This window comes from Monopterus albus, unplaced genomic scaffold (assembly GCF_001952655.1).
Source record: "Monopterus albus unplaced genomic scaffold, M_albus_1.0 scaffold105.1, whole genome shotgun sequence".
Taxonomy (NCBI): domain Eukaryota; kingdom Metazoa; phylum Chordata; class Actinopteri; order Synbranchiformes; family Synbranchidae; genus Monopterus; species Monopterus albus.
The window spans coordinates 2,802,202-2,814,960 of record NW_018127985.1 but is presented as its reverse complement, the minus strand read 5'-3'; the positions used below and the strand labels follow the sequence as shown (position 1 = coordinate 2,814,960).

The 12,759-nt window shown below is 39.5% G+C and overlaps 1 protein-coding gene across 1 annotated transcript in view; it reads right to left on the bottom strand.

Annotated features, from left to right (window-relative positions):
- Positions 1–6,029, bottom strand: part of usp31 (ubiquitin specific peptidase 31) — a 12,615-nt gene extending 6,586 nt beyond the window's left edge. Inside the window, exons 1-10 of the mRNA XM_020610233.1 lie at positions 5,505–6,029; positions 4,998–5,174; positions 3,632–3,726; positions 3,443–3,535; positions 2,980–3,115; positions 2,487–2,634; positions 2,212–2,392; positions 1,915–2,026; positions 1,604–1,698; positions 648–725 (exon numbers count right to left, since the gene is read on the bottom strand). Coding sequence (XP_020465889.1) covers positions 648–725; positions 1,604–1,698; positions 1,915–2,026; positions 2,212–2,392; positions 2,487–2,634; positions 2,980–3,115; positions 3,443–3,535; positions 3,632–3,726; positions 4,998–5,174; positions 5,505–6,029 — 1,640 coding nt within the window. The remainder of the gene's footprint in view (positions 1–647; positions 726–1,603; positions 1,699–1,914; positions 2,027–2,211; positions 2,393–2,486; positions 2,635–2,979; positions 3,116–3,442; positions 3,536–3,631; positions 3,727–4,997; positions 5,175–5,504) is intronic.
- Between the last annotated feature and the right edge of the window lie 6,730 nt (positions 6,030–12,759).

Genomic DNA, 12,759 nt, shown 5'->3' with positions numbered 1-12,759 from the left:
GCTGAATGACCATTTCTATTACGGATAGTATTACATTAAACAGCTAGCCAACTAGCTGACTAAATTTAAACAATAATTCTACAAGTGGTGGAGCAATAAATCTCAAATGTGTTTAAAGGTAAAACTCAGTACTATCCAGCAGTTATTAATGTTTGCACAAAGCTACTTGCAGTTCTTGGCATCTGGCTACATTCCATTGTGATTTTATCCATCGGGTTGATTTTATTCACGTCTTCACCAACCTGTTGTGACGTGGGGCATTTAAAAGCCAGTAGCTTAGGGTATTACAGGCCCTTGCTATTCTATTCCCACACATTGCCCTAATTTCAGCTGCCAGCTTGTATTGAGATCTGAGTTTGTATTCAACAAAAGGAAAACACAAAAAAATGTGAAAATAATTTTCCAGGATGACAACGTGTTGTTCTAGGACATTGCATAATTTATCCATGATTTTTCCATGACTGTAAAACTGGTTTAAAAAATTCCAGGTTTTCCAGGATGCATGGGAAGCCTATGCTCCCTATTACGATTAGAGCAACAAATACCAAAACTTTGGCTTCCTTTCATTCTGTGCAGAGTAAAAATACTATAAATAAGACAACAGACTGACCACAGAACTCCAGCAGATATTATTCTTTTTCACTCACTAGTCCTTGGTCTCTTTGTCCCACTCTACCACAATCTTGACATGTGGTGGTCCCCCTTGTCCACAGGACTTGTATGCTCTGTAGTGGAAGCAAAACAGTGGGAGACAAACGAAGTCATTCAGGCAGGTGTAATTTATAAGAATCGTGAGTCAAAGGTTGAAACATTCTGTAATTTTGCTTTGCTGCGGTGACAGGTTTGTGTTCAGACAGTAAAATATTCAAAGACATTCCAGTTGGTATATAAGCATCAATCAATCACAGCAATGATTTCAGTTTCATTCACACACCTTTATAGACAGCAATGTTGTGACTTGTTTTATTATTGAGAACTGAGGCAGGTAATAAGCCAAACATGCTCAACTGGCATTTTAACAGTCAAAATCCTGTTGGGACATGTCATCTCCCTGCCTTTGAGAGGAACAGAACTTATGACACAAATGTGCAGAGAGAACAATAAAAGAAATTTTGGCCTCACCTCATTACCCATAATCATGTCTTACTATTGTTTTCATTTGCATATACAGTTTTGCTTTAATTTCTGCCTGCGACTGACATTCATGCTGAGAACTCTGAGACACTCGGGCTTGAAAATAGCTAGACATAAATAATTCACCCCTTTGAAAATAATTAGTGTTACTATGCACAAGCTATTTCAATTTACAAATAGGTTTCAAATCTCTTTCATTCAAGAACTGCATTTCCCTGGCTGCATTCCAATGGATACAATGTCTGGCTGAGCATGACAGGACAGAAAAGAATAAAAAAAAATCAGATCCAAAAGGAAACAAAGTAGAGTCTCTTCTGATTCAATATCAATAAGAAAACGGAACCTTAACAGTATTTTATTTACTGTTTTTCCACCTTTTCAGCATGGAAGGCAGTGAAAATGATTATGTTTAATGCCAACAGGCTGAGATTTACAGGCATTTGATATACAGTAAAATACCAACACTGACCTTTCCACAGTTGGGTGACACAGTGGTCGCTCATCTTGGGGAAGGAGGTAGGTGATACCAACAACGCCAACCACTCGGAGACTGAAAGGTCCCACCTACACACACACACACAGACAAAGGGTTACATAGACCCACTACTGTCAATAATCCTGAAGACTAACAGGGCTGATTAATTTGACCATTTCACTGTGGAAGTTCATAATTGAAAAAAAAATAGCATATCCATTCATCTGTTCTATTTTTTTTTTTACTGCCTTACTATGTGAAGCATCAAATTATTCACTGCCCATTCAATATAGCCCTTTTCCTACCTGAATGTAGACCCCAGGCCTCAAAAGATGACGCATTTTCTCCAGGATCTCTTTTTGTAGGGCATCCCAGGTCACAGTGTGCTCCATGTAGAGTACAAAAGGCAAGCCAAACCTAAAACAACATAAATGTGGACAGCTGCTATTAGGTGTTATGAACTTCCCCCTCGCAGCTACATCAATAGTCCCATTATTAGGGGAACTACCACAAACAAACTGGGTGTTGGGTTATAATGATATGGCACAAAGATGGGAAAGGGTCGTGTTTCACAGACAAGGTACCACCATAAGATTCTGTACCTCTTTCCTTGGTGACCGGTACAAGCTCTGTTGCACACCAAAAGGATCATTTTCTCTGGTCCCAGGTTTTTATTGGGCGATGCAGTTACAGGAGTCATGGCCCCCTGCATGAAAGAAGGAGTCCTGCTGATTTCTGTCCCATACTTCAAGTTGTTATGATTCAGGTTGGCCAGAAGATTTCCTGTGAAAAACAGAAGGAAAAGCTTAGACTGTTCCCCATCTAATCATTTAAGTGTGAAAAGCAGGATATCTGCAAAACTTTAAGAAAGAGTTGCCTCTTTTTGTGCGTATGTTTTCCAGTTTGAAGGTCTCTGGTGTCTCAAAGGCAAAGATGGAATCGCTTTCTTGAATAATGTCCAGATCGTCGTCATCATCACAAAACGAGCGATGAAAACCATCATAATACATTTCAGTCAAAACAAACTGAAAGAGAAAAAAAAGGTACATTTAAAATGTTTGTTTTAATATTGTTATCCCAGAAGCAACACAGTCATCGTCATCGAACCTATTCCACCTTAGCTGTCGTTTACTCTCATGGCATTTCAGTCTGACATTTTACATCAGTGTTAGCACTCTGTTGTTGCAGCCCTAAGGACAACTCTCCAACTGTGTATTGAACTCCTATAAAAAAATAAAAAAAACCTGGGTTTATAAGAAACTACTGCTCAAAGGTAAAACCTGCTGCAGGAAACACTGAGCTTACAATGTGCGACTGTAATATAGTTTCACTCTGTCTGACCCTGAGCTGGTAAGTGACAGGAATAGCACCTGGTCCATTGGGATCTTGGTCTCACGTGACACAGCATCTCTGAGGCAATACACGGTGCTTTTGAGTGGCACAGCAACTCCAATCCTCATACAGTGAGAGTACTTCCCCTGGTAGACCACCGTCACATACAAGGGCCTGGCAAAAAGAAAAAAGTACTGCTATGAAATAGTTTTCTATGTAAGCAAGGTTTGTCCTACTTCAAGGCAAAGATGTACTTTTATTATACAGTAGCCATAAGAACACCTTGACATAATGCTCTACAGAACAAAGAACAACATTTTTAGCATATCTTTCCTCCTTTATTCTCTGGTCTGCAGAAACCCCTAAAATGATAGCCCTGTTGTTTTGGTTTGAACGCTCATGCCGGTTCACTGTTGATTACTGTATAAACCTTGTAAACCAGTAATAATTAGTCATAAACCTGTTAACTGATTACTCCCTGTGCTGAGAAAAGTAACTCACCGCGTATGTGGTAGTGGGATCGGTAAGGAGATACAGAGGAAGGGATCAAACGTATTGCTCTGCTTTTGGCAATGTGGGCAGGTGAGAGAAGACCTGTTGGGGAAAATAATTAAATCTCTTAATACAGCAAACAGATAATGTGGCCACATACTCTCAGAAGACAGAGCTTCTACTGAACAAAAAGACTACCTGTACTGAGCCTGAAACAGCTCTTGTACGAACGACCCAGCCGAGAGGGGAGGAGATGGCCCCTCTGTGGTTTGGTCATCTTCTTCAATGGGTGGCTGAACAAACACAAATAGGTTTAATTATTCAGATTACTCAGATAAGCTGAACAACAAATACCAGTCTATCAGGTTTAGAACCTATTGTGAAAGCCATACGGCCTTCAGATATGATGTTATTAATGCCAGGAAATAAGAGGAAACAAGATCGGACAAGTGTAGTTTAACTGGACTGTGAAAGCAGCTCATTTAAAAGATTCACTGAATGACCAGAATTATACTGGTGAAATATGATGCAATGGAACAAAATAGGCCTGCAACAGAAATTAACATCAATTACTAAGGATGTAGCAATACCAAAAACTCACAGTACACCACTGACACAAAATGAAGAATAATATTTTAAAAAATGTCCTTTACTAAATAATAAATTGAAGTTTTTGTATGATTTACTTTTACCTTAAGCTGCTCCGGCTTTCCTTTATTAAAATAAAAGTATCCAGCCATGACCCAAGCATGTGAAAAAAAATTGCCATGAATTGTCATTTGCACTGAATGACTGAACTGTTTGTACAATTGCAAAACAAACAATGCAGCAGTCCTTTTATAAAATAAAATATCACTGCAACATCATTGGAAAATCAGTGTTATAGTATTCCTTTGGCAGGTTTAACTTTGGTTGGCGTTGTGCCAACTGGTGACTGGGTTCTCAGAACTGGACCAGTTGAAGCGGGTATCTCCCCGACCACTGGTGACAGTAGTGAGCAAACTGCTGCTTGGCGCACCAGTACAAAAGGAAGATGCCAAAGTACAAGGAAGCCACATAAAGATGAAATTTGTGCTGTACTGGATGTGTTTTTCAAACATGGTCTACTTTTTCAAGAGAAAAGACTTTAAGGGTCTTTAAGAGCAGTTAATAAGTGGTTGGTTTTGCATCAGGTTTGTTTGCTCATCTCTGTTAAATTATGGCACACAGCCTTGTCCTGACTGTTTCTGCGAGATATACAGTATCTGGGACTGTCTCAGTCCTAAACAGGGCTGGTATTGCCTCTGTCCAGCAGTATTTGCAAATTCTTTGTCAGCTTCCTTTCCATATGTGTCATTTCTTGGAACAGGGAAACCGAAATACTGCCACACAACAGTTCTAGAAGCTGATGATGCAGTATCCACTATGTCAGTTTCAAATTCTGTGACCTGACTACAGCTATACTAGCAAAATAACCATATGCAATATCCTGGTATATACTGTCACAGTCCCACAACAGTATTGAGACAGTTACAAATGGCATTACATCCCTATCAGATACCCTCCAAAGGTTTTTTACATTCACCTTTATAGCAGGCCTGCAGTTGGGGTTGACTGTGTTGAGGTCCTCATGTACTCTGTCCAACAGCCAGAGCAGAAACTCTTGAGCATCATGCTGAGCGTTTCCTTTAAACGTCAAAGTGAGCCAAACAGAGCAGCATATGAAAAGAAAAAAAAAAAAAAAAAAAACACTTATATGACCCTAAATATTTAGATCATGACATTTGATTGATTGGATTGTAACGTTTATTTGTGCACTGTCAAATAAACTATCAATACCAGAATTTACAACATGCATCAAAAGAGGCATTTTCCCCACAGTCAGTGCAGCAACTGGAACAGCACTAATTAATTTTTAAAACAATTTCTCATTCCTTATTGCACAGGTGTGGTGTAAAGAGGACATAACAAAATGTAGAACCTGTGAACACTTCACACATCTTGCACTTCTGCAGTGTACTGTCAAATTCTTCCCTTTTTCAAAGTCATCCTTAATGTCACTGCCTCTCATTAACATTCGTATCACTCTTACCTTAAAATCCTTGCTATGCTGGGGAGTATACTCAAATGTCCATAAAGCCCGCACAAGACCTGACAGCTGCTCTGTAACTTCTCCTTTGGCCAGAGAACCCTTCTTCTGCAGATGCACGCCATTCGTCTTTGGTTTGTCCTCATCCAGCTCTTCGCCTTTGTAGTGCTCCAAAACGAGGTACTCAGCAAAGAGCTCAGTGTTACTGAGGCACTGCAGAATTGCATTCATGAAGCAGGTATTCCCGTGGTTTTTGAGACCCGACACTCCAGGAACTCTCTCTCCAGACAGGAAACCCCCCAAGTCCCCGTCGTCCATAGGCACATCTTTATTTCCAGATTTGAAAGTAGAAAACCCTCCATCATCTTTGTCATCCTCTGTGTGTACCTCAGATCCAAAGTGGGATAACGCTGTCAGTGTCCTTAGGACTCTGCCCATAAAGCTGCCCACGGAGCGCACCGAGCCTCTTCTGAACAGCTTCTTGCTGAAACTCGATTTCTTGTCTTTTGTTGCGGCTTTGCAAGACATTATTTCCCCTTTCACAGGCGTACAAGTCAAGACAATGAGAAAGTTAAGTGTCAGTGCATAACACGAGCCATTTGACTGGCCCCAATCTGCTGCTCCATCGTAAAACGTATAAACAGCAGCGACTCTAACTACTTAACGGTAAAGCCCGCGCTGTGTCTGCTGCCCTTAGCTCGTAATAACATTTCACACGAGCTATCTTTTAAAGCAAGCAGTGATAGATGTTAAATTTCACTAGACAAATAGGGTTAACATGTCATTACAACATCGCTTAAAATGCTGGCTGTAACCGAATGAGTATCAGATAAAAAGTGTAGGATAAACATCACTCAGGTCGGTTGTTTATTACCGTAGCTCGCTCCAGAGTTTCCTTGTTTTTGCGGTGGAACTTATTGCCCCGTAGCAATGAATCAATATCGGTTATGCTGAGAGCGAAGATAGCCGTGTTAGCTAGTCTAGCTAACGCTAACGCTAGGTACAATAACAAGAGCCACAGTCCTCTTCGGCTAAGACGTCCAAATCCAGCAGAAAATGGTAGTCCGCCATGGCGTGCAGGTAAATGGCAGTTAAACTATAGAATGCGTTGGAAAATTGGTTAACCTCACATTTCTCACATTTTTGGAGGTACATTCGGCCAAATAACAGAATCGTTTTACTTCCTCTTCTTCTATTGTTTGAGTTGGCAGCTAGTCAGCCACTCTACAAGCGCGTTACCACCACATAGTGGCCGCTTTGCATATCACAGGCAGGGGATACATTTGAAGAGCTCATGACATGCTTTTCTGTGTTTTCGGACCTTACTACAATGTTAGACCTATTAATTATAATCTTAAATTGAAAGTCAGTCCTGCCAAGTGCAGTCACCTTGTTCAGTGTTTACCCTCTGTGTTAGGAGAGAGCTCTTCTCTGACACAAAGTGGTTTATATCCACTTTAATGTACAGCCTTTCAGAAAATACACCCTAATCACACTAAAATACATGAAAATATTTAATTTATATTTTCCTTATTTCTTTTTACTTTTTATAGTTAATTTTCTCTGTATGTAGGCTACATTTGAAACTTACCCATGGCATACTTTCGACTGTAGGGGGTTATGTGGATATGTTGTAGGCTACATTTGAAACTTACCCATGGCATACTCATTTCCGGCCATTTAATGTTAAATCTCGGGGACCTCTGCATGTACAGGGACTCACTGTTTTACCTGACCTGATCTAAGTAATTATTTCAGAATGATAAAACTTGATATCAAATGAAGAGCTACCTCCTGAAAATGAGAGGATAGTTTGGGAAAGTGCACAGCTCTTCTCGCTGGTCAGGAAGCCAGGACAATGCATAAACAAAAAACACTTTGACAGATAAACTATGTTTTCAACAGTGACAGTACAACAAATTATACCTGACATGTTTGAGCTAGAATATGAATGTGGACAGCACCATGAACTGCAATAGCATTAATTCATTTAAAGCTCTCCTTCATAGATAGGTAAACAACGGTGCATACCGATGAACAGAGATGTGTAACACTAAACAAAGCTGGTAATTGAGAAACCCCATATTTTAAGTGGCACAATGCAGACATAGTAACTTCTCCAGCCTTACAATTCTCTCTACAGAAACAACGCATTAACAGACATGCAACATGTGTGTGTTTTTTTAACCTACGGTTACATCCCACTGAGTGGTGAAAACTTTAAGGCTGGTAAATCCAACCGGTGATTGTCTTCCCTGACAAAACTTTTACATTACAGGCGACCACATACATTCCCGGCAGGTAGCGTTGCACTGACAATAACATCATGGATTGTTAGAATCCTCTCGCCAACCCACAGCACATCCCATGTGGCAGACACACTGGCCTTAAGCAGTCAAAACTAACAGGTACTGTTCTCCAGGGGAATCCAGCGTTGATGAGCTGATCATTCACCACTCCAGGGTGCTTCACTGACCGGCTGCCTGTAGGTTTCCAGCTGCTCCATTCACACCATGTTAGATCAGGTCAGGTAAAACAGTGAGTCCCTGTACATGAACATTCAGGGACATGCAGTAACCTCAGGCCCTGTATTTTTCTCCACATCCTCTGGTCACAAAGCAGGCAGCAGAAACATATCCACATAACCCCCTACAGTCGAAAAATCCTGCTTTTAGAATGGCTGTCAGGCAAGCTGGCTTCATGCCAAGCTTTTTTCCCCAACTATGCATAAAACTTTGCATAGTTGGGAAAAAAGTTGAGAGTTCAACCGAATTAAAGAATTAAACCGAACTACTTCTGTATAGAAGCACAACAAAATAGGCACACCTGTACCGAAGCTGAAGTCTCTGTCAGAAAGTTCTCTGTTGTTTGGCCAGTAGGTCGTGGAACGGGTGTGAGGTGTCCCCCACCTGTTCAACAGTGAAGCATCCCCTTCTCCACAACCAACTTCTGAGGCCCCAGCAACATCCCCAGCACAGAGCCAGTCTTCTTCATCAATTTATTCAGTTTGCTGGTATCACAGTCTTATTAACCATACCTCACAGCAAAAACTTTGTAGAAGAATTCCACTGTCTGTAAATATGTATAACTAAGATATTTCTTCTTATTTTCAGCTGAGCTTTAGATTTGAAGTTATCACAGATACCAAAGGGGTAGTGTTGATTAATAACCCTTTTACGCTAAATATACTGAGAGAATCTGTGAAAGACGAGCCGACATTGCCTTTAGATGCTCTTTCAAATTATCTCATGTCCTGAATGAGGTAATATGGCAGTGGTGGTGATAAGGTGGCTTGTACAGAGGATTAATCAAGGATTATCACAGTAAATGACAGTGTTCATGTGTGAAAACAAAAATGCTTAAAAGTAAAGATGACTTCTCTTTATCAGTTCACCCTAGTGCCTGAGGGAGGCACAAGAGGCATGGGAAAGGAAGAAGAGACAGAGGTAGAGGATGTGTGTTAATAAAGTGAAAGGGTGATGAAATGTAGATGCACTGCTTTATCTGGGTTTCCATGTCTGTACACATCTTAAGTGTCAAATAGCATAGTCAGACTATTGCTGCCTTAATGATATGGCATGCACATTAAGTGGAGCTATGCGAGAACAGAAATACTAGTGTTTTAATCAAAGTGAATCAGACAATATTATGTTTCACTTTTTTAGGTAATTAGGAGGAGAAGATTGGTAAAAATAGTAGGGAGCGGGAAATACATCTACAAATATCACAAGGACAGATGGGTTTAATGATGCCAAATTAACCCAATGTAAAAAAAAATAGACTTGACACTTGCCTTTTATGATCAACTCGAGGTTGATTCACACTACCTTTACACTGTAATGTTGAAATATTACATGGGGTGACAAACCTCAGTTATATTCCTCAGAAACCGGGGCATTTTATAATCTGCATGTAAATAAAAACCTTGGCATTTTTTCAGGGTGAACTGACAAAGAGAAGTCATCTTTACTTTTAATCATTTCATCATTATGTTATTGCTCCACTAAAGAGACCAAGTGTGTTAAGAGAATCCAAAGTGTTTTTGTTGCGCTTGTTGTGTCAATAGCTACTCAGCACATTTTCTGAGATAATACATGTTGATTTTTGAGTGACAGTTGTTTGGTGTAGTCAACTGCTGAGTGCTTCTTCTTCTCACTGATAGTGTGAACTGTTTGCTATAAACACTCACACTTTTTAGTCCTGATTTTAGTGTGTAGAAATAAAACTTCGGTAGATGCCACTGTGTTGCCACACCGACAGATTCACAGCAGTAGAGAAAAGAGTTATCCCTCAGGTAAAGATTATAAGTCACAGGACTTTAAATGAGCCGCGCTTTGTGGCTCAGGCTGAGGTCAAGTTGGTCATAAGTTAGTTTTAGGGATTACTTTAAGTAATGATGCCACAGAATTGACACTGATTTGTTTGTCCCAAAATGCACCCAGACACTTGTTCTGCATAGCTATAGGTTGCAACTTATTGAAAACATATACGGCATATCAGTGATGCTGTGTATTGTGACATTAAAGTGAGGAAATTCTGCATTTTAAACTCCTGAATATCTTATTATTTATGATTTGAAAACAGGTTTTCACAGTTTCTCACATGCAAAACAAAGTAGGTCAAATCTGAGTTGCTGCATTTTTGAACATTTTGACAATTCCCTGAATCTAGGTTACATGATCATAATGTTCTCTTTGTGCTGTTTGAAAAAATATACACATTATTGGAAATTTGTCACATGCAATATATCCACTATGACTGATCCATTAAGTCAGAGCTATAAGATGATAATCTGATTAAGTGTTGGACAGTTTTGGTAAAAGTCAGTCGTGGTTATAACCAAATCCTGTGCTTGCTATTCACCGTCAACACTTCTGGGGGTTGGAGCCAGCTGGGAAAGTTCTCTAATGATGTGTCCATGGAAACAAGGCAAATGGTCGCATGTGTCTTATCAGTCAACAAGGAAAGGGAAAGCCTTCTGCTCGATTTGGTGAGATTTTAAAATGATGTCAAAACAAATCAAAAAGAAGTTTTTGTTTTTCCTCGTTAGAGCGTCAGATAAGGCTTCTGATGTAATTCATTTGACTCCAGCTTCAGATTCTTTGTCAGCTTGTTTTTGTAGGCTATTATTTGTCCCTTATTCACAGCTCTGGAGGCACTCTCATTCAGACATAAGAAAAAAAAATGCTGTCCTAACATGCGTTGGTGAGAAAATACCAAACAAAGTAAAAAAAAAACAAACCCTCAGGCCTTTATCTTTGGCAATTATCCAGGCCTGATGCACCAAACAATAAAGTATCAGTGAGCATTAGCTTTGTGCTGAAAAACAGTAGATGTAGGAATCATCCTGAATAGTAGACCACAGTTATTACCTTCTTGAATGCCTGTGTTTTTACCCCACCAGCTGGAAAGTTATACTGTTGTTTTGACCTTCACAGGAATGTGAAGACGCACCAAAATGACTTTTCAACCTTTTAAGCAATTTGGTGTTTACAGCAGGGATTTGCATCTACAGTACCTGTACCTATACCACACTTATTATTTCCATAAACAGACCAGATTAGATTTTTTTGGAACCTGGTCATTATACACAAATTTAATGATGATTGCATTAAAATTGGTTCCTATGCACATTATTTAGGTAAACACTGATAAGGGAGTTCCCTAATGACAGGATGCTGAGAAGGTTTGATTTTCTTGATGCTGATGAGTGAGTCCATTTGTGACTTGTCAGTCTTACACTATGAGAAGACTGCAGAGTCTTGTGGCCTTGTGTGAAATCATATCTATGCTTAGAGAGACGCACCTCTCCCCTGCAAGCATATAATTAATGTCTCTGTGCCTATTTAAAGAATTTTTGCACCTACCCTTCCGTTCATGTGTCCTAATGTGCAAACAGATTATTCAGAATATGTCTGACACATCTTCTGATACAACGTGCTGTGTATCATCTACAAAACCTTATTTGCATGTGTTGCAAATATTACTGTAAGAGTGTTACTCAGCTAAGCACTGACATAGAGCACATTTTCAAAACAAGTGGCAGTGCCAGAAATTGGTTTAGCACAAGTAACGCAGGGAATTAGATTGTATTTTCATTATTTAGATATCTTAATATTAATATTAACAAGTGGGACTTTATGGTTCAAATGGAATATTATAGTCCATACCTCCACTCTCCAATGTAATTATGATGAAGATTCAGAGAATTGACTCACTCTTTCTGGTTACCATGGCATGCTTAATATAATACTGTATAATAGTTCATGGTCTATATACTTTGCAGTAGCCTATAAAGTGACCAGCAACTCCCTCTTATTTGTTTGTGTGCTTGTTTGTTTGTTTTAATGGAAATACATAAAACATATTGTGAAGATTTCACTGGTATTATACAGCTATATCTGTAACCTGTTTAGTGCAGCAGATATTTACTATATGTATCATTTTTGACATTTGTTATACTCTGATTTAATTTAAAAAAAATGGATATAGCCTATCTTTTGTTATAGTTATAGAGACTTGTACTACTGTATACACAGCTACTTGGTCTGCTCAGTAGCACACTCCTTTAGCCTATAAGCGCCTATTAAATGTTTAAAAATAATATATAAATAGCATTGTTGAAGCACTGGAAGAGCTAATTAGGCAAAGGAAAGTAAAAATACATGATTCTCAGTCTGACTGACAGATGAAACTGCTCCCTTCTAACGCTTAGAGGATTTTTCTCGGCGGCATCCCTCAGCAACAGTCAGATGATGCCTTCAGGTGCACTCTGTAAACTTTTGTTTTTCATATCATTCCAGTGTTTTTGTTCTTTTGTTCAAGGTCCCCCAGTCAGTTAGCCAATGAACCCACTCGGAATACTGTACATGCATTTTATAAGAAATGCAATTAAAAAAAAAAAAAGTTAAAAGTAAAGCACCTAACAAAATATTTCCATGTAGGCTATTTGTTGTGGCAAAAAGTAGCCTAATCTATACACTAATTTCAATTTACTTTGTATTCATTTTTGCTTTTTGTAGTAAGCAATTTAATTATATTGCCTAATACTATGGCAGCGGCAGCGGGGATAGGTCTCTCACTGCCGTTTGTGCCTACGGGCCGAATGGCAGTGTAGAGTACCCGGCCTTCTTGAAGTCCCTGGGAGGGGTGCAGGAAAAAGGCCACGACTGGGGGCTACGTTATTCTAATGGGAGACTTCAACGCCCACGTGGGCAGCGATAGTGACACCTGGAGGGGTGTGATTGGGAGGGATGGC